Source organism: Bombina bombina, chromosome 2 (genome assembly GCF_027579735.1).
Source record: "Bombina bombina isolate aBomBom1 chromosome 2, aBomBom1.pri, whole genome shotgun sequence".
NCBI lineage: Eukaryota > Metazoa > Chordata > Amphibia > Anura > Bombinatoridae > Bombina > Bombina bombina.
Window position 1 is genome coordinate 1,175,978,648 of NC_069500.1, and position 23,411 is coordinate 1,176,002,058.

General features: G+C 36.4%; 1 protein-coding gene across 2 annotated transcripts in view; it reads left to right on the top strand.

The window, feature by feature from the left end:
- Positions 1 to 22,720, top strand: part of TENM3 (teneurin transmembrane protein 3) — a 756,540-nt gene extending 733,820 nt beyond the window's left edge. For both annotated transcript variants that reach the window (XM_053703859.1, XM_053703860.1), the window contains 4 exons: positions 1,587 to 1,883; positions 3,665 to 5,276; positions 15,191 to 15,321; positions 20,751 to 22,720. In XM_053703859.1, the coding sequence (XP_053559834.1) occupies positions 1,587 to 1,883; positions 3,665 to 5,276; positions 15,191 to 15,321; positions 20,751 to 21,506 (2,796 nt within the window). In that variant the 3' untranslated portion in view covers positions 21,507 to 22,720. The remainder of the gene's footprint in view (positions 1 to 1,586; positions 1,884 to 3,664; positions 5,277 to 15,190; positions 15,322 to 20,750) is intronic.
- The last annotated feature ends 691 nt before the right edge of the window (positions 22,721 to 23,411 follow it).

The following is a 23,411-nucleotide window of genomic DNA, read 5'->3' on the forward strand; positions in this document are numbered from 1 at the left end:
ACTATTCTGATTAATTTAATAGCAAAACATTATAAAAGGTAAAGTATTTGATCTGGGAAAGTGAGGTGTTGAGAAGAGAGTGATATTGAGGAAGTAAGAGCTAGAGATGGAAAATATAAGATGGATGGGGGTTAGGAAATGTAAATGAAAATAGCTATATGAACATGCCTTGTGTAATCTAAAAAAATAAATCATTTTTAAACAACCAGTTGAATGGGGTTAAAAGGGATTTATAATAAGAGGTCAGTATAACATATTGTAGACACATTGTATCCTATAATTAAATGCTACTGTCCCTTTAAATATCTGTTGTTTAATAAATGACCACCTCTAAATCTTATACCTTAAAACAGCAAGTGCTAAAATACTGTCCAACAGATACATTTTCCTACGGACTCCTGCAGTTTTAGAAAACAAATAAATGTATCAGCTGTACTTCATTTTTATTGCATGTTTTCAATCAGTCATAATAGAATATGTTTGTTTACAGCCAACAGCATTAAAGGGACATGATTCAGATAGAGAAAACAATCTTAAAAAACTTTCCAATGTACGTCTATTATCTAATTTACTTCATTCTCTTTGTATCATTTGTCAAAGAAGCAGCAATGCACTACTGGGACCTGGAGAGCCAATAACATGAGGCATATATGTGGAGCCCCCTTTTAGCAGCTCTTGAGCCTACCTAGTTATTCTTTTCAGCAAAGGATACCAAGAGATTAAAAGAAATTGGATAATAGAAGTAAATTGGAAAGATAATTAAAATTACAAGCTCTATCTTAGCTATGAAAGAAAACATTGGGTTTTATGTCCCTTTAAAAACAAAACTATTTATGTATGTATTTATATATTTTTGGTTGTTGCCTCCAACAGAAACCCTTACATTTTCACAATGGGTAGATATAGGCATCCTAAATTAAGACCTCTTTGCTGAAACCGTGCCATGTATGTAAATCAACTCTGATGACCTTGGAAATCCGTTACAACTAAACAGAACATTTTTTTTCATTCTGTTGTACAGCTTGTTTAAAAATGTCAATGCAGTTAATTCTTATTGAAAGTATTTGGGTCATATCAGAGCATCAATAATTTATGACAGATATATTTTTCATCCTGCACTGTTACAAAAATGTGAGCTAGTTTGTCTCTGTCATCTGTCATTGTTGTTAATAAAGTTAGATGCACACAACAAATGCTGATTGTGCTATATTTTACTTTCTTCAAGTGGCAGGTGTTGGGTGGTGTGTGTGGCTCTGCAAGAGGCATGTGATTATGAAACCTTTGCTATCAATATGTGTTCATCCTTTTTTTTTTTATTTATTAACAGATGACTAAATTCAAACGACCTCAATTTAGAAGAGGTTGAATAAATGCCAGACTTTCTCTATGCTTAATGAAACCTTTTAAAACAACAGTTAGGCTAATGCCTTACACTTATACCAAGTAGTTGCTAAATTAATTCACTGGCAAATCAAATCAATCATTGTAAATGGTGTCTAAACAAAAAGCTGGTAGTTTGAGAAGTAATAACTGCATGATGCTTGAGCTGTTTGATTTATTAAACCTTTCTGTTTGCTTTATAAAAGGTAAATGGCAGAAACCTCCTTTCAGTTGACTATGATCGAGCCACAAAGACTGAAAAGATATATGATGACCATCGAAAATTCCTCCTCAGGATTGCTTATGATGCGTCTGGGCACCCAACTCTTTGGCTTCCAAGCAGCAAGCTAATGGCTGTCAATGTCACCTATTCGTCTACTGGCCAAATTGCTAGCATTCAGCGTGGGACCACCAGTGAAAAAGTAGACTACGATGCACAAGGTAGAATTGTATCAAGAATATTTGCTGATGGTAAAACCTGGAGCTACACTTATTTAGAAAAGGTGAGTTAAAGGTAACTTTAAGATCCTTGTTATGTATGCACATATGTACCTGCTATGTATTGATATGCATAGGGTATCTTGTTCCAAGGAACTATTTGTAACTCTCAATATAGTTGATCGATGTTTCTGCTTTAGCATTTACTATGACAAGACAGGGGAGCAGAGTCTTAATAACATTAGCTGTGAGTCAATAAGGAGTCTCATGTATTTTTTTTAAAACTATAATTTATCGATTTAAAATGGAAGATTTGCTTCAGGTCCATATAATGAGAATCCATCAATGCTGTGCCTATAGGTGACGTGTTTTCCCCTTCTCTTTCTTTTTTGATTTATTTTTAAAATAGTTTATTTTATTTTTTTTATTTATCTTTCTATCAACATTCTGCTTTTTTCACTAGCAATGCAGAGAATGTAATAAATTTTATTTTAGGAGTTGTTTTTTTTAATGTATGAAAAAGTTTTCTTCATTTTACTACTTTATTGTATGATTGCATAACACCAAACGTTATTACTCATTATTCTTATTATATTTCAACATTGTACAGACATATTGTTGAAGGGTTTCCTTTTTTGTCTGTATGAGCAAAAAAATGTCAAGCTAAGTGGAAAAAAATGAAATTTAAGTATCCCTGTTTGCCATGCTAATACTATTTGACTTTAAGTAGAGTTTTGCAAAACCATTTAGGGAATATTGCTATTGAAGTGGCAACTAAGTGAACAACAAACTAGCTTTTCCAAACAGACATCAATATAAAGTATAGCTTATACAGTGCTTTAATGTTTGAGTAACTATCTTATTTGTTCAGTGTACAAACATTAACATACAAACTTTATGTTCTCCTGCTTCCAAATTCTACAATCTGTCACAATTTACCATCTCTCCATTTACTAAAGAAAATCACAAAATGTGCCAAAATTATTGAATTAAAACCAATTTGTAGAAGTTAACTTTGCAGTTAAGATAAAATGGTATTTTAATGTAGCACAGTCCTGTCTGTGGTATCTGTGATGACGCCAAACACGAGAAAAATATACATGAACTTATTTACTCAATTATAGGAACAGAGGGAAAATAATTACGGATATGTCTCTTCTCAGTGTGAAAAGCATTTTAGATTTTAAAAAGCAGCTGCAACCTGTTTTTTGGTCACCAGAAGTCATTAGAATCCTTGGCCTGCACATGGCCTTTTTTGTTTGAAGGCAACAAATGCGGGATAAACAGAATTAATGTGTCTGAATGTAATTCCTAATCCTTCAGCAACTAGCACTTTCTGCTAAATAATAACAGTATGACATATTCTTATTTCCTAGCACAATCAGACTCAAGTGACTTATTGCAGGTACCTCTGCTAAGCCATAACACCGCTATCAAAATATATGTGAACATAGTTAGTATCTAATTAAGTAGACATTGCATTCTCTGTTTCCTGTTGAAATATTGGCATCCTGAAAACATCACTTCTGCCTCAGTTATTACATATGACTTACCCATAACCATTGACAATCTGCTTCTTGGCTGTTTGTGCTTGACAAAAGAATGACACAATCAAAACAACCAACACATTATAAATCTCCTGCTACTAATTGCAGGAAATGATACAATAAAACATTCACTAAATTAAGCAGCGAATTGGAAACAACATGTAGGGTCAAGGATGATTCAATTAAAAAAGAGAATTATTTTCCTGAGTTGAAAGCTTAATGATATTTTGCAACAAATCAGCCCTTATTATTCTGCATATTTATCTAATTCATCATTGAAATTATTATTTCTTTTCCAGACAATGGTCTTACTGCTTCATAGTCAACGACAGTACATCTTTGAATATGATTTACTCGACCGTCTGTCTGCCATCACAATGCCTAGTGTTGCTAGACATACCATGCAAACTATTCGATCCATTGGTTATTACAGAAACATCTACAACCCCCCAGAAAGTAATGCCTCTGCCATTATGGATTACAATGAAGAAGGACTATTACTTCAAACAGCCTTTCTGGGAACTGGTCGCAGAGTATTGTATAAATATAGGCGGCAAAACAAGGTTTCTGAAGTGCTGTATGATAGCACAAGAGTTAGTTTTACATATGATGAGACAGCTGGTGTCCTTAAAACTGTGAATCTCCAAAGTGATGGATTCATTTGCACAATTAGATACAGACAAATTGGACCTTTGATTGACCGGCAGATATTTCGCTTTAGCGAAGATGGAATGGTAAATGCTAGGTTTGATTACAGCTATGACAATAGTTTTAGGGTGACCAGTATGCAAGGTGTAATAAATGAAACTTCATTACCTATTGAATTATATCAGTTTGATGACATTTCTGGAAAAGTGGATCAGTTTGGAAAGTTTGGGGTTATTTACTATGATATTAATCAAATCATCTCTACTGCTGTGATGACTTACACTAAACACTTTGATGCTCATGGTCGTATAAAAGAAATTCAATATGAAATTCTGAGATCACTTATGTATTGGATTACTGTGCAGTATGACAACATGGGGAGAGTAACAAAAAGGGAAATTAAAATTGGGCCTTTTGCAAACACTACAAAATATGCTTATGAATACGATGTTGATGGGCAACTCCAAACTGTTTATCTAAATGAGAAAATTATGTGGCGATACAATTATGATTTGAATGGGAACTTACATTTGCTAAATCCTAGTAACAGTGCAAGATTGACTCCATTACGTTATGATTTGAGAGATCGAATAACAAGGCTAGGTGATGTTCAGTATCGAATGGATGAAGATGGGTTCCTTCGTCAGAGAGGTACAGAGATTTTTGAGTACAGTTCCAAGGGCCTACTCACCAGAGTTTATAGCAAAGGTAGTGGTTGGACAGTAATATACCGTTACGATGGTCTAGGCCGTCGGATTTCTAGCAAAACCAGTCTTGGCAAGCACCTGCAGTTTTTTTATGCCGATCTCAATTATCCATCCAGGATTACCCATGTATATAACCATTCCAGTTCTGAAATCACATGTCTTTATTACGACCTTCAAGGACACCTTTTTGCCATGGAGATAAGTAGCGGGGAAGAATTTTACATTGCTTCAGACAACACTGGCACACCTCTTGCTGTTTTTAGTAGCAATGGCCTCATGCTTAAGCAAATGCAATATACTGCATATGGAGAGATATATTTTGATTCTAATCCAGACTTCCAGTTGGTCATCGGGTTCCATGGGGGTCTCTATGATCCTCTCACTAAACTTATTCACTTTGGTCAAAGAGACTATGACATATTAGCTGGACGATGGACTACCCCAGATATTGAAATATGGAAAAAGATTGGCAAGGACCCTGCTCCATTTAATCTCTACATGTTCAAGAACAACAATCCTGTCAGTAAAATCCATGATATAAAGGATTACATAACAGGTAATTTTACAATAATTTTGTATGGTATCCTGCATTGAATTAACTTGATTTCCATGAGAGGGGAAACGAACCTTTTAAATCCATTATAATGTTTATTCTCCTAATATCCAAATATTTATTTCTAAAAATGACATCATCATGCCATTAAATTAAGCATTTAATTACCTGCTGGTTATACAAACTTTTGTATAAATAAAAATCTAGAAGGCATGCACTGTGTGCTCGTATGTTCTTTTGTAGGGTATGCTGGATTCATTTTTAGGATGGACCTTAAGTATGACCCTGACATTTGTGAATTGCTTGATAGTATATATTTCTACCATTTCTCTAAAAGTCTAGTCCATGAATTGGCAAACCTTTATGTAAAGATGTGTTTAAAGGGACACTAAAGCCAAAATTAAACTTCCAATATCAAATTTTGCACAATTTTTTTTATATGCACTTTTTAAGGTACCAGCAACTACTGAGCGTGTGCACAAGCTGTCATATGACACAGTGTCCCGGCAAATTGATGAAAAAATTAATTTGCAAAAAATAAAATAAAAATGCAGTTTTTTTATTATGCAATTCTATTATGTTTAATGGTTCTTTAATTAAATTATGCCCAACTTGACATCACGACTCCTTGTACAGTTTCTGGGGAACAAAATCCTACTGAACATGTGCACAAGCTTACAGGGTATACATATACTAGACTCATTGTTCTAGTATTGCCCTTTATGTGTAAAATGTTATTAATGTATGTGGCTTTGTAAATAACTTAGATTACACATGCTGTTTACAAAATATTTTTCAACTTATGATTTTTCTAAACCCTTAAATGCCTGTTGACCTTTACCTTGATAGTGGCTGTCGTGTCAGCTCTGGGGCATGTTCACGTGGACTGTTTGTTTCTTAGTGCTTGTCTCCTCTCTTTGCTTCTTTTGTATGCTGATCTCCACATCTTATGGTTCTGACGCTGCTCTCTCTCATTTAGGTCACTAATTCTTTTTTTCTTTCCTGCCTGTCAAAGTTTAAGTGTACACATTACATCAAATATTCCATTTATAACAGAAATATGAGTTGCCAGTGATTTTGGTAAGCATATATTTACTGAAACAATGATCATTTCATATTTTTTTATTAAAAGGATTGATAAAAGAAGTAAATAACTCAACCCTGTCACAAGTTTACAACCCTAAAACAATGGCTTACGTGATGGGGTTGAGTGTGATGGGGTTGTGTTTTTTTTTTCTCAAAATGGTCTTTGCTCCTCATGTGGGAGAGTAGTCCACATATCAGCAAGGAAATAAGTATATGTTTATGAATTAAAATAATTTATGTGATGGGGTTGAGTTGTTAAGCTTGACAATACCCTTCCTGGCTATAATACGCCTCAAAAATACCAATAAAAAGTATGATATCACTTACCTTCTTCTGCACCACACTTTTGAAGAGAGCTGAATGATGTCACTTCCGGTCAATGATGTCACATATGCATGGAGTCTAAATTATTATAGGTGGAGAATAGTTGGCGTGACGGGGTTGAGTTCAGACTGAGGGACATAACTTTAACAGCCTGGTTTTTAGAAAATATCTTGCTTTTTTTTAAAAAAAAATATTTCTCACAAGGAACACAAGTAACTTCTTACATTATTACCAAAAGTTATAGACACTGTGCACATTTTATTGATTATTTTCCAAGTACAAATTTAGTGAAGCACCTCTGGGACATGACAAAATGCTTGGTGTAAGAAAAAAAAACCAACATTCTTTTATGATCATTTTTTTTTAATGCAATAATTATTTGTATTCATTATAATTGACATACCAAAGTATTATAAAAAGTTTTTAACGTTTCATTTTGGTGAACCACCACTTTAAAAACTCTAAGGGACTGAAATATTAACAAATCCCAGGAATTATCCACTTTTGTAAATTATGCAAATCTACTGCATTGAGTGGTTCTTTAACATATTTGTTATTTATACCTTCTCTCCTCTTTGCTACACATATAAAGAGAGAATCATGGTGTTTTAAACGTTGATGCAGCATTAGATAATAGCTATTGTGCTTTTTTTACAAATTATGATCATGCCTATTATTCTCATAGAAACCAGGCTCCAATTATTTTTTTTTAAGTGGTTAATAATTTGATGACATTTGATTGTTTAATCCTGACCCAACAGACAGGTTGCCCAAGGCAAATACTAAATTAATATGACTTTATTATAAATCTGACAAAATAGTTTTCTAAAATCATTTAACATAAAAAAATAAAATACTACTTTCCAGGTCCTGTTATTAACCTCCTTGCATTGTTGTCTGGAGTTCAGGTTATCAACACATTAGCAACTAAACATTTCAATTGCTATAAATGTAGTAATTATCAGATAATGTAGTAGCTCCTGATGTATTATCACACACCAGGAGTGTATTCATGATGTTAAGTTGGCAAATGGAGATTTATCTCTACTATTCTGTTTATCTTGATAGAAATCAGAAATGTTATTAGCATTGTAAGAAAGGGCCTATATATTGTATTAGAGTAATTTACAAAACTATTTTAACCAATGGATCAGTTAATAGCTGGTCAGAAATGTTATTAGCTAAAAACTTTTAGGGCCAGATTACAAGTGGAGCACTAAATATCACTTTAGCTGGGAGCATTGTGCTCCCAAGAGCACCCTTCCATAGGCTCCTATGGTAGCATCGTTCTCATACTGTTAGACAATGCATGAGAACTAGTGCAGCAAAGTGTAAATATATATGTATATGATTAAATACACATATATTTATGTGTTTATATGTGTATATACATATAGTAACACACATATATACTGTATATATGTATATAAACATATACCTATATAGTTACTTAGAACACACAGTTCCCAAAGACTGCAATGTAAAGGCACTTTTCAGTGTCATTTATTTCTAAACACCCCACTCCCGCCAACTTTAGCCCCAAAATACTGCCTAGTGTAGTTATTCTATTAAAAAATAAAGATGCTACAATCTTTTTCTTTTGCATGATGTACCAAGTCCACGGTTTCATCCTTACTTGTGGGATATTATCCTTCCTAACAGGAAGTGGCAAAGAGAGCACCACAGCAGAGCTGTCTATATAGCTCCCCCCTTAACTCCACCCCCCAGTCATTCTCTTTGCCGGCTCTAAGCAGGAAGGGTAAAGTGAAAGAGGTCTTGCTATGCAGCAATGAGGTATGTTCAGTCATATTTTCTGCAGAGACTGTGTTAACTCAGAAAGGCTGACAGTATCCCCATTAGGGGAAGGGGAAGCAGTATTCCTAGTATGAAAGAGGCTTTACTAGCTTGTATTAAGGGCTAAGTTTTTTGGGCACTCAGTTTGTTTATTAGAAAGTGGGACAAACGTTTGTGTGTTCTGGGAGTAACGTTTTTTATGTTTATGGGAACGTTTCCTTGAGGGGTCATTTGGGTTATTTAGGGTTGTTATAACCCACATGGTTTTCAAACATAGTTTGCTAGATTTGTGTAGGCCCCAGCAACATCGAGTGAGGTGGGCGGGGCCTATTTTCGCGCATCAGTTGCGCATTTAGTAATTCAGACAAGCAGCAAGCAACTTCTCCTGAGGTCCTGATAGTCTCCTGAGGGCCTATTCGAAGCTTTAACCCCAGATTTTCGTTCCTAAGAGCAGGTAGGGCCACAGCAGAGCTGTGGCAAGGTACTAATATGGGTTTTAGACAAATTTCAATCCGGTTTTGTCATTTGTGGGTTTATTGCTTATTTACTTGTGGTGCAATCCTTCTAAGGCTTAGTGGGTACACTGTTAAAATTTCGGAAAATTTTAAGCAATTTTAACCTGTTTTGCAGTTTGTGTATGCCTTTTTTTCTCTTAAAGGCACAGTACCGTTTTTGCAAATTTGTTTTTTTCATTAAATAAAGTGTTTTCCAAGCTTGCTTGCTTTATTAATAGTCTGTTAAACATGTCTGACACTGAGGAAACTCATTGCTCAATTTGTTTAGAAGCCATTGTGGAACCCACTTGTACTGATATATCTATAAATTGCAAACAGCATATTTTGACTTATAAAAATTTGGCATTAAATGATTCTCAGACAGAAGGAAGTCAGGTTTTGCCATCTAGTTCTCCCCAAGCGTCACAACCGGTAACGCCCGCACAAGTGACGCCAAGTACTTCTAGCGCGTCTAATTCTTTCACCTTGCAAGATATTGCTTCAGTTATGAATACTACCCTCACAGAGGTTTTATCTAAACTGCCTGGGTTGCAAGGGAAGCGCAGTAGCTCTGGGTTAAGAACAAATGCTGAGCCTTCTGACGCTTTAGTAGCCGTTTCCGATATTCCCTCACAATGTTCTGAGGTAGGGATGAGGGATTTGCTGTCTGAGGGAGAGATTTCTGATTCAGGAAAGAAGTTCCCTCAGATTCAGATTTGACGGCATTTAAATTTAAGCTAGAGCACCTCCGCTTATTGCTTAGGGAGGTTTTAGCTACTCTGGATGATTGCGACCCTATTGTAGTTCCAGAGAAATTGTGTAAAATGGACAAATATTTAGTGGTTCCTGTTTACACTGATGTTTTTCCGGTCCCTAAGAGGATTTTGGACATTGTTACTAAGGAGTGGGATAGACGAGGTATTCCGTTCGCTCCCCCTCCTGTTTTTAAGAAAATGTTCCCTATTTCTGACACCATAAAGGACTCATGGCAGACGGTCCCTAAGGTGGAGGGAGCTATTTCTACTCTGGCTAAGTTTACAACTATACCTATTGAAGACAGTTGTGCTTTCATTGATGCTATGGATAAAAAATTAGAGGGTCTCCTAAAGAAAATTTTTGTTCATCAAGGTTTTCTTCTTCAACCTATACCATGCATTGTTCCTGTAACCACTGCAGCTGCCTTTTGGTTTGAGGCTCTGGAGGAGGCTCTTCAGATGGAGACCCCACTAGATGATATTTTGGACAGAATTAAGGCTCGTAAGTTGGCTAATTCTTTTATTACAGACGCCGCTTTTCATCTTGCTAAGTTAGCGGCAAAGAATTCAGGTTTTGCCATTTTAGCACGTAGAGCGTTATGGCTTAAGTCCTGGTCAGCTGATGTGTCATCTAAATCTAAGCTTTTGTCCATCCCTTTCAAAGGTAAGACCTTATTCGGGTCTGCACTGAAAGAGATCATTTCAGACATTACTGGAGGGAAGGGTCATACCCTCCCTCAGGATAAGTCAAATAAGACAAGGACCAAACAAAATAATTTTCGTTCCTTTCAAAACTTCAAGAGTGGTCCCACTTCCTCTTCCTCTGCTGCAAAGCAATAGGGGAACTTTGCTCAATCCAAGCCAACCTGGAGACCTAATCAGGCTTGGAACAAGGGTAAACAGGCCAAAAAGCCTACTGCTGCTACTAAGTCAGCATGAAGGGGTAGCCCCGATCCGGGACCGGATCTAGTATGGGGCAGACTCTCTCTCTTTGCTCAGGCCTGGGCAAGAGATGTTCAGGATTCCTAGGCAGTAGAAATTGTAACCCAGGGATACCTTCTGGATTTCAAGGACTCCCCTCCAAGGGGGAGGTTCCATCTTTCTCAATTGTCTGTAAACCCGACAAAAAGAGAAGCGTTCTTACACTGTGTAGAAGACCTTTTTACCATGGGAGTGATCTGCCCAGTTCCAAAAGCAGTTCCAATCTGTTTATAGTTCCCAAAAAGGAGGGAACATTCAGACCAATTCTGGATCTCAAGATCCTAAACCAGTTCCTAAAAGTCCCATCTTTCAAGATGGAGACTATTCGGACTATTTACCATTGATCCAGGAGGGTCAATATATGACCACCGTGGATTTAAAGGATGCGTATCTACACATTCCTATCCACAAAGATCATCACCAGTTCCTCAGGTTCGCCTTTCTGGACAAGCATTATCAGTTTGTGGCTCTTCCTTTCGGGTTGGCCACGGCGCCACAAATCTTCACGAAGGTGCTGTGGTCCCTTCTGGTGGTTCTAAGGCCACGGGGCATAGCAGTGGCGCCTTATCTAGACGACATTCTGATTCAAGCGTCGACCTTCCAACTAGCCAAGTCTCACACGGATTTAGTGTTGGTCTTTCTAAGATCTCACGGGTGGAAGGTGAACGTAAAAAAAAGAGTTCTCTTTCCCCCCTCACAAGAGTTTCATTTCTAGGGACTCTGATAGACTCAGTGGACATGAGAATATTTCTGACGGAGGTCAGGAAATCAAAGATTTTGTCCACCTGCCGAGCTCTTCACTCCATTCCTCGGCCGTCAGTGGCTCAGTGTATGGAGGTAATCGGTCTAATGGTAGCGGCAATGGACATAGTTCCGTTTGCTCGCTTGCATCTCAGACCACTGCAACTATGCATGCTCAATCAGTGTAATGGGGATTGTGTAGATTTATCTCCTCAGATAAATCTGGATCAAGAGACCAGAGAGTCTCTTCTTTGGTGGTTGTCACAGGATCATCTGTCCCAGGGAATGTGTTTCCGCAGGCCAGAATGGGTTATAGTGACAACAGACGCCAGCCTTCTGGGCTGGGGTGCAGTCTGGAATTCCCTAAAGGCTCAGGGTTTGTGGACTCGGGAGGAGGCTCTCCTACCGATAAATATTCTGGAATTAAGAGCGATATTCAATGCTCTCCAGGCATGGCCTCAGCTGGCTTCGGCCAGATTCATCAGGTTTCAATCGGACAACATCACGACTGTGACTTATATCAATCATCAGGGCGGAACAAGGAGTTCCTTAGCGATGATAGAGGTCTCAAGGATAATCCGATGGGCAGAGGTTCACTCTTGCCATCTGTCAGCGATCTATATCCCAGGTGTAGAGAACTGGGAGGCAGACTTTCTAAGTCGTCAGACTTTTCATCCGGGGGAGTGGGAGCTCCATCTGGAGGTGTTTGCTCAACTGGTTCGGCTATGGGGCACACCAGAATTGGATCTGATGGCATCTCGTCACAACGCCAAACTTCCTCGTTACGGCTCCAGGTCAAATGATCCTCAGGCTGTACTGATAGATGCTCTAGCAGTACCCTGGTTGTTCAACCTGGCTTATGTGTTTCCACCTTTCCCTCTCCTTCCATGTCTGATTGCCAGAATAAAACAGGAGAGAGCATCAGTGATTTTGATAGCGCCTGCGTGGCCACGTAGGACTTGGTATGCAGACCTGGTGGACATGTCATCTCTTCCACCATGGTCTCTGCCGCTGAGACAGGACCTTCTGATTCAAGGTCCATTCAAGCATCCAAATCTAATTTCTCTGCAACTGACTGCTTGGAGATTGAACACTTGATTCTATCAAAGCAGGGTTTCTCTGAGTCAGTCATAAATACCTGGATTCAGGCTCGAAAGCCTGTTACCAGGAAAATCTATCATAAGATATGGCGTAAATATCTTTTTTGGTGTGAATTCAAAGGATTCTCCTGGAGTGAAATCAGGATTCCTAGGATTTTGTCTTTTCTCCAAGAGGGATTGGAGAAAGGATTTTCAGCTAGTTCTCTAAAAGGACAGATATCTGCTCTGTCTATTTTGTTGCACAAGCGTCTGGCAGATGTTCCAGACGTTTTTTGTTAGGCTTTTTGTCAGGCTTTAGCTAGAATTAAGCCTGTGTTTAAATCTCTTGCTCCGCCATGGAGTCTAAATTTAGTTCTTAGAGTTCTTCAGGGGGTTCCATTTGAACCCATGCATTCCATAGATATTAAGCTTCTATCTTGGAAAGTTCTGTTCCTAGTTGCTATCTCTTCAGCTCGAAGAGTTTCTGAACTATCTGCATTACAATGTGACTCGCCTTATCTTGTGTTCCATGCTGATAAGGTGGTTTTACGTACCAAGCCTGGGTTCCTACCTAAGGTTGTTACTAACAGGAATATCAATCAGGAAATTGTTGTTCCTTCTCTGTGTCCTAATCCTTCTTGTAAGAAGGAACGTCTGTTGCACAACTTGGACGTTGTTCGTGCTTTGAAATTTTATTTGCAGGCAACCAAAGATTTTCGTCAAACATCTTCTTTGTTTGTTGTCTATTCTGGAAAGCGTAGGGGTCAAAAGGCTACGGCGACTTCTCTTTCCTTTTGGCTGAAAAGCATCATCCGTTTGGCTTATGAGACTGCTGGACAGCAGCTTCCTGAAAGGATTACAGCTCATTCCACTAGAGCGGTAGCTTCCACATGGGCTTTTAAAAATTATGCTTCTTTTGAACAGATTTGTAAGGCTGCGACTTGGTCTTCGCTTCATACCTTTTCCAAATTTTACAAATTTGATACTTTTGCTTCTTCAGAGGCTATTTTTGGGAGAAAGGTTTTGCAAGCAGTGGTGCCTTCCGTTTAGGTTTCTGTCTTGTCCCTCCCTTCATCCGTGTCCTAAAGCTTTGGTATTGGTATCCCACAAGTAAGGATGAATCCGTGGACTCGGTACATCATGCATCATGCAAAAAAAACAAAATTTATGCTTACCTGATAAATTTCTTTCTTTTGCGATGTACCGAGTCCACGGCCCGCCCTGTCTATTCAAGACAGATGGTATTTTTGATTAAAAACTTCAGTCACCTCTGCACCTTATAGTTTCTCCTTTTTCTTCCTTGGCCTTCGGTCGAATGACTGGGGGGTGGAGTTAAGGGGGGAGCTATATAGACAGCTCTGCTGTGGTGCTCTCTTTGTCACTTCCTGTTAGGAAGGATAATATCCCACAAGTAAGGATGAATCCGTGGACTCGCTACATCGCAAAAGAAAGAAATTTATCAGGTAAGCATAAATTTTGTTATTTTTTTAATAAAATACACTACACTGTATTTTAATGGCATTTGGGGCACATTTATAAAATTAACCAGAGATCTGATCTCTGGTTAATTTTATAAGAGCTAATATAATATATATATATGGCCATTTGTGGGTGTGCACAATAATAGCTTGGTGGGCTGATATATTAGACCCTCAACTTATAGACTGTAAGATCGTCAGAGCAGGACTTTCCTCCTCCTGTACTAGCTTTGTTTAGTTTGTTATGTATTTGTACCTTACTATAAAGGTACACCCCTACCTTTGTACCCACGACTATGGAATTTTGTGGCACTATACAAATAAACTATAATAATAATAATATTTATGCATCCTGGACAACACTCTCAGAATGAATTGGATGCACTTCCCCTGACACTGCCAGCTTACCTCACAGCAGACTGGTGGTGTGTGTGCTTTATTATAGATGTTTGTATATACTTGTATACAGATCAATTGCAAAATACAAACAGAGCAAACATATAAACAAAAATCTGGCATGCAGCTTTCCTGAGATTGAATTTTCCTTGATTTATTTAATTCATATTATAAGAAGGTAGGCACTCTCGGTTAAACACTGTAATGAGATGCTGTTTTCAGGAAGAAAGGTGGAGTGAAAAAAAAAGGATTTGCATTATTTTGACAAGCAGTTTATCACAGGTTATCTAGCCAGGGAAGAAAGGAATCACGGCAATGTGCCTAACAGCCACCTGAGCCACACTCGTTTCCTGCCTTAAGGAGATGTCAATTTAGTATTCCCTTTGATAAGTCCAAAAGTAGATTGTGTTGTCAACGGAATGACTTGATTCTGTGGGTTTTTCTAATACAGAATACTTGTAATGCGGCGGGTGCTGTCACACACAATAGCTAATTAGTATTATGTCCAGAAGGCTTTTTCTTCTTTTACTGTTAGAAAGAAAAATAAATAAGAAAATATTTATGTTACAATTGACAACAACAGGCAGTTTTAATACACTGTGTGACATTAGGGATATGATTTTAATTGACACTATAGACAGTGTGGTTATTTTTATTATGCACACCATTTGAGATGGGGCTTTTAGTTATTACACTGAGAATACCATTTGCATGTCATTATTTTATTTTGTTGGTGGGGGAGGGAGAGATTTATATTACTTGAATGTGTTTCCTTTTTTCTTTTTATAGATGTTAACAGCTGGCTGGTGACATTTGGATTCCATCTCCACAATGCCATTCCTGGATTCCGTGTCCCTAAATTTGATTTAACAGGACCCTCCTATGAACTTCTGAAGAGTCAACAGTGGGATGATATACCAGTAAGTTATCTTCTGAGCAAATTCTATCAATGTCATATCAAAATTTTAATGAAATATAAAATAGCTGTAATCAATCAGTGACAGGAGAGCCTTAATAAACTACAATATAGTGTAAACATAACTTTTATATGCACTAGGAAAGCAAAAGAAAATGTATGACTCTCATAATTGCGATATTTGCTTTATCTTGGCGATCTCGAACCAAACACACAATATGTGTGTGTGTCCTATCTATCTATCTATCTATCTATCTATCTATCTATCTATCTATATAGTTTTGCATAGAAAAACAGCACTCACTGGATATTCTGTATAAAACTTAGCTATTATTGAAGCATATCAAGTACTAAAAAGTCCCATGACGTTTCGATACCTAACTGGTACCTTTTTCAAATGGATTCAGTCGTGCATCATGTAGATGAAGTAACCTGACATCCGGTAGTCTGTGATATATATGTGTGTGTGTATATATATATATATATATATATATATATATATATTAAAGAATCAAGAGGAAACAATCAAAATGATTCAGCGCACAGAAAATATAGTCCTTTTAAAACATACTAATAATAGGAAATTCCAAAGTCCTACAGAATGAATAAAGTAATACAAATGACAAATGGTAAATGATTGCCTTCTTACCAGAAATTACCCCAATCATATGAGGTAATGTTGGCACACGGGATGGACCAGAGATGTAGTGGTCCTCTAATTTGCAGTGATTCCCCTCCTATGGTTTCCTTGCTGGTTGGTTTCCATTGAACACCATTGACTCAATGGATACACCTTTCTGGTAGAAACTTCCAATGTTCTCTGCGAAGTTGTTCCTTTGTGCCCCCCCGAAGTATGGTTTAAATGGTAGAATTTTTCAGCAGAGAGTTCCGTGAAGAAGTTTACTGATGGTTGACTTTGTTGATTATCCTTGAAGAAGTTTACTGATGGTTGACTTTGTTGATTATCCTTGAAGAAGTTTACTGATGGTTGACTTTGTTGATTATCCAGAGAGGGATTTACTGATGGTTTACTTTTTTGATTTTCAATTTGATGATTTTTATCCTACTCTAAATTTAAAGTGACAGTCAAGTCCAAAAAAACCTTTCACGATTTACATAGGGAATGTTATTTTAAACAACTTTCCAATTTACTTTTATCACCAATTTTGCTTTGTTTTCTTGTTATTCTTTGTTGAAAGCTAAACCTAGGAGGTTCATATGCTAATTTCTTAGACCTTGAAGACTGCCTCTAATCTGAATGCATTTTGACCACAAGAGTGCATTAGTTCATGTGTTTCATATAGATAACATTGAGCTCATGCACGTGAAGTTACCCTGGAGTGAGCACTGTTTGGCTAAAATGCAAGTCTGTCAAAAGAACTGAAATAAGGGGGCAGTTTGCAGAGGCAGAGATACAAGGTAATCACAGAGGTAAAAAAGTGTATTATTTTAACTGTGTTGGTTATGCAAAACTGGGGAATGGGTAATAAAGGGATTATCTTTCTTTTTAAACAACAACAATTCTGGTGTTGACTGTCCCTTTAACAGTGATATATTTTTAGCAACCAAGGAAGTTATTTTTAAGTAGATATTTAAAATAATCCAAAACATTTGGGAGCAAAACTCATATGGCTGCCTGGCTTCTTGAATTTTTCAAGCCCCAGATAGTGTAAATTGAATACTTTTATAATTTTATTTCTTCTAAAATGGCCATAGGGAATTTTGTTTGCAGCATTACAAACAATCATAGTCAAATCCTCGGTCAATAAAAAAAGACTTTTTATGATATGACTTCCTAAAGAAAGCTTTAAAAAAATGGATTTTTTTTCCATAGGCCCTGGAGTACTAAAGGCAATGTGAGATGGGATATGTAATGAAACCACATACAGTGTGTACATGACTGTCATTCTTACATTTTGTTTGGGATGTTCAAAATAGTGCAAATCGTCCAGTGTGTAATTGAAAGCCAGTCAAGCCTACAAACAAAAGCCCACAGTGTCTATTAAAAAGATTTATTTTCCTCTGATCGCTCATTTAAAAAAAAGTAGAAGATGGGAAAAAAACAACTGCTAGAATGAGGGAAATCCAACCAGTATTTGTACTAGCTCCTTTAGGAATACATGGTTTCCCAGCCAAAAAAGAAAGCAAAATGATAGAATTATATTTATATATTATTTTATTTATTAAATTGTTGTTGTTTTTGTTTATTTAATTTATTGGTTTATTATGTTTAAGTATTTATGTTTGGGGATTAACTTCCTATTAGGCATTTTTGATGATAAAATAGTTAAAGGGACATAAACCCAATTTTTTTCTTTCATGATTCAGATAAAGAATACAATTCTACAAAAGTTTTCAATTTACTTCTATCAAATTTGCTTTGATCTCATGTTATTCTTTGTTGAAGAGATATTTAGATAGGTACCGTGCCTATCGTGCCGTACCGTTTACTGGAAATAATGCTGCTATCTAGTGCTCTTTCTGATGTATAACATTGTTGCAAAACTGCTGCCATATTGTGTTGCAGACACGTGCGCACTACTGAACTTATCTTCCTGCTTTTCAACAAAGGATAACAAGAAACAAAGAAAATGTGATAATATAAGTACATTGGAAAGTTGTTTAAAATTGTATGTTCTATCTGAATCACAAAAGAACAATTGTGGGGTTTATATCCTTTTAAACACACAAAGGTTATTTATTTATTTTGCACATATAGGGCTACATTACGAATGGAGAGCAAAATTGTGCTTTTGTGAGCGCTATATTTCTGCTACACTCAGTAATACCGGCACAAGCAAATGTGCGCTAGTATTACAAGTTGATGGAATGCGAATGCGACCTCGAGTTCGCATTGCATGTAAGCTTTGCACTCACAAGAGTGCTCTTCCATAGGCTCCAATGGGAGCCTTGTTCTGATGCCGATAGACACGGCACAGGACCTAGTGCAGCAAAGGGGGTAAGTCGTGCAGCATATTTGAAATGTATATGCTTGTATACATATATATTTATGCGTTTATATTTGTATATACACATATTAATACATAAATATATACGTATATTAGTATATATTAATACATAAATATATACGTATATTAGTATATATATTAATAGAGAAAACACAGTCCCCATAGACCGCAATGTAAAGGCACTCTGTTTATGAATTTGAGCGCAAAGTCCTACTGAGAGCTCATATTAGTATTAACCAGCCACTTGTAATGGCTGGTTATTTAACGTGCGCCTGTAAACGGGAACATTTGCCTGTTTACGGGCGTACATTAAAATTGCGCTCCACTTGTAATCTAGCCCATCATTTGGAAAAATAGAATAAAGTTGATCAAAAATGACATTTGGAGGTGTAGTAAAAAAGTGCATGGTTTTCTAACACAGTAAATATTTTTTAGCTTGATCTTCTTGCAACAAAATGAAGATTTTAAGAACCACTATGAATAAGTTAACACTCCAATGTGTAATATTTGCAAAATAAAGAAAGCCAGTAGGTTGCAGCTTTGTAAATATGTGCAATGCCTTAAAGTGACATGGAATAAAAATCAAACTTTCATGCTTCACATAGACACTTTTAAATTCACTTCTTTTATGAAATTGACTGTTCTCTTGGTATGACTTTTTCATGTGTTTGTCATGCACATTTTCAAGTGTTTTGAAAATTTACATCAGGTTTACAAAAGCACAAAAGTTTTCGGTACTATAATATCTAGGGCTAGAGCACAACACTTAACCCACCCTGCACTATCAATTAAAAGTATCGGGCACATAAAAAAAATGTGTGCCGCATTTAGATTCTCCGGTAAAACATTTTTACTAGGGATATACATTTGGCAGTTTCGTTGTGCAAATCCAGATCTTAGTGTTTTTGTACTTTCACAAAAAGAAATCCGGCTCGAAAATAGCTGCATGCTGTAAGCGGCACCTTCTTCTGCATTCGGCAGCTAACAAAACTACTGAAAGCGCATCCTCTATATTTACCATCTGCTTGTAATACCTGATTTTGTGTTATTGATTGTGTTTCACTTGTAATCCCACCCTTTGCCGTCTCTTAGCAGACTTTAAAAATAAACATATTTAGTTGTCCAATTTTTGTATAGATTTTATGTGACAGTTTAAATTTGTCACTGTCCAGTTCATCCCTTCTTCTCTTCTGAAGACTTTCTAGTTTTCACAAACAGGGGACTGCTATTTTCTGAGTTCTTGCTTTTGCCAACCTTTAGTAATGTCAGTGACAGAGAGATAGTTAAAGGCTGTTCTATCCATTCATTTATACATTGTTCACTGTGCAGATCTGCTAATTCTGTTGGAGTAAATCAGGCACATGGGGCTGTTCCTATGTTGATAAACAAAGCATAGTCATTAGCGTAATCTCAGCTGCCAAAGACATCTAAAGAGTTCTGCAGTCAATTAGACAGTCATTTTGTTCCTTTTATGTATTGTTCACAGGGCTCATGCTCTCCACATTACAGATGTTAGTAATATCAAGGTAATCAGGAGTTCATTTGTGGTCATAAAAGGGATATATGAATTATGTATATACAATGTTTTTAAGGATGCCTTGTTAAGTATAGTCATCTTATTTATGCTGGTCTTTTGAAAGAAAATTGCATTTTGGAGTATCATCAAATCTGTCTTTAAACATATTTACAACCTAGATGTAATTTTGGTCTGGATATAATTTAGCATGTTTGATTATGTGAAAGGTAATGCTAGTAGGGAAACAAGGGGATTTAATACTGTCTGAAGATAAAATATCAGTGTTACATTTAATTGCAGAATTTCAGATGACAACCCATTTAATTGGTTAACAGATAAATGTACCATGGGCTAATGATTAAAGTAAATGACTGGCAGGAATATTTTGTTGGGTTTTGATTAGCTTCAGGCTACCAGCATCAATTAGACAGAAAACTATCCATCAAACTTTGACAATAACACAGATGAGTTTTCCTTAGTGTGTTTTCCTAGTTACTATGCAGTCAAATGAAATTTACTTAGTTTAACCCTGAAATTAGGAGCAAGCCCTACATAAATGCAAAAATCTTTACTTTGAAGGACATAGACATTCAAATTACATTCTCTCATAAATAACAATCCTCCATATATCTTGAAATAAAAAAGAATTATTTGCAAACTGACATAAAAAATAGTAATGTAACCAGTTAAAACTATTTAAATAATGAAGTCTAAAATTAGATAACAAGGAAAGGTGAAAAGTTACTAATTTTATTTCAATACTTTATATTTTACTGCCACATTGTGTCTCATTTAATATTTATTTTTAGTTATTTCACTTCTATACAACAAAATATTTGCTGGATTTATATGAACACTTTGATATGTTTGCATACATGGTAAGGACTGTACAGGCATTTTAAATAAAGCATTTGTAGTTTTGACAGTTTTTTTTTTTCTTCTCCACAGCCAATATCAGGAGTACAGCAACAAGTGGCAAGACAAACAAAAGCTTTCTTGTCCCTGGGAAAGATGCCAGAAATTCATATGAGCAAACGCAGGTCCTTTGGGGAGAAATCATGGTTGTGGTTTGCGACAGTGAAATCATTGATAGGGAAAGGCGTCATGCTCGCTGTCAGTCAAGGGAAAGTGATCACCAATGTGCTCAATATTGCAAATGAAGACTGTATCAAGGTTGCAGCAGTTCTAAACAATGCCTTTTACCTAGAAAACTTACACTTTACAATAGAAGGAAGAGACACTCATTATTTCATAAAAGCCACTACACCGGAAAGTGATTTAGGAACCTTAAGACTTACAAGTGGACGCAAAGCCTTAGAAAATGGCATCAATGTAACAGTATCTCAGTCTACTACAGTTGTGAATGGAAGAACTCGCAGGTTTGCTGATGTGGAAATGCAGTATGGTGCGCTGGCTCTTCATGTGCGCTATGGTATGACACTTGATGAGGAGAAGGCACGTATTTTGGAGCAAGCTAGACAAAGAGCGCTGTCTCACTCCTGGGCAAGGGAACAACAAAGAGTGAGGGACGGGGAAGAAGGAGCCAGATTATGGACTGAAGGAGAGAAAAGACAACTGCTAAGTGCTGGAAAAGTTCAAGGATATGATGGGTACTATGTACTCTCTGTTGAGCAATACCCTGAGTTAGCAGACAGCTCTAACAATATACAGTTTCTCAGACAAAGGGAGATAGGAAAAAGGTAACACACTGGCCTTGCAGAGGCTGCCAAAGAGACATAATACATTGTGCTTCCTCAAATGGGAGACAGTAACTGTTTTGCTGCATTGCTATTTGAGCCTAAACAATACATTAGCTCAGATATTCTTTCTGTAGCACAATCTCTGTCGGACTCAGATGAAAGAGCCTTCCTGGGGAATGAAAATGCTATCAGCAAAAAAAAAACTTTTGTTTTTATGAATGACCTTAAAGGTGATCTGCTTTAAAAAATATGTTTACATATGCATATCACTGCACTCGGACTGGAGAGTAAAGCCTATAGGTTTTGCAGTAGGCACTGTATTTAAAATGATCTGTACAGTGTTTCTGAATATTATTGAAATGTTGACCTTTGCTTACAAAGAGTAGTTTCTCTATTTCTCTCTCTCTTTCTCTGCATAGGATGTGGTATATATCATTGTTAATTTTGAAATGTGGAGCAAAATTATTGTTTATAGATAACTCAACTGCTTTTACTGTGCAGCTTTATAAAAGGACATTGGCACAAGTGACTTATGTTACCATGTGACTTTAATAACAGATTTTACAATGCTAACATGGTTTGCCTTGAAAAAACAAACAAACTATTGCAAGTAGAATTATCTTCAAGTTTGAGCAAAGGAATCCGTTTCTTTTTGTAAATTATGTGAACAAGTTGTTTATGGATTTTTATAGGAATTACAATTTACTGTACATCAACTATTAGTCTCAGAGGAGTTAATTTATGTAAAAGTGTTTCAGAAAGTTTATATATAAAATAAAATGATAAAAAAATGAAAATAAGAGCTTTAGAGGGTCCATTTTCTATTAATTGTTTTGTAGTAGACAAGGTTCTTTTTAGAGAAATATATATATATATATAAATATATACTGTATATATAGTTGCTGCGCTTAACTTGAAGAAATTCTCATTTATTCTTATGACACAGCTACTTGGAATGCAGAAGAAAAGCTTTGACTATTAAATGTTTTAGGAAAAATAAAGGAAAATCGATTTTAACAAAAGGAATTTGCGAATGTACAATTACAAATAAACAGTGGTACTCTATGGTATGTGCATTTAGAAGTAACTACTAAAAAGCTGTATTGGATTATTAATTTACAGGTAACAATTATTGACTGAAAAATACATTTTCCTTTTCTTTTAATTTTTGTAATTAAATGTGTTACTCATAAACACAGGTTCATTCTTTCCCTAAAATCCTAGTTATGTGGTCTGTTTTGCTGTATTACAGATTTCCATGCTGCACAAAAACAAAAAAACTAAACAGAAAGTCACCCTGCTGCTGAGAGCAACATCTCTTCCCGCTAGCTGTGGCACGTTTTGTGCTCTTGTGACATGAGTCAGGATACATCTGCTACTGGAAAGGGAGGCATGCGGAACGTGATATAAATTCCATAGCTGGAGCGTTAACTTTTAAATAAGAGATTCTTTTTAACAACACATCTCTAAAAAACAGCTTAAAAAGGAATTTTGCTTTGTCATCTGTATAAGTGTTTAATGAACACTGGAAAGCTCAGGATTTGCTTGGAATACTGATATATTATATATATGCTCAGTACACCAATTGTATTTTTTAGTAAAAGCAATCTAGTGAACTATTTTATAAACATACACATTATAGCATAAATAGTCAAACTATGTTTATATATCCAGTCTGTTCCAAACAATATCCCTTAGTCTGCTCCAATCCTACTACACTCCTTAAAAACAGAAGCCCATAAAGAGACAAACTTGTATAGGCAAGGATCAGTGTGTACACCTAAGGTGCATGAATGAGGGCTGTTTGTGTTTCATGACACATACTGGTTGCCTTCACAACATCAAGTGGGTTGTCTGAGAAGATCTGACACATACATTCTAATCCTTGGACTCTGTAAGTCAGTGTTTT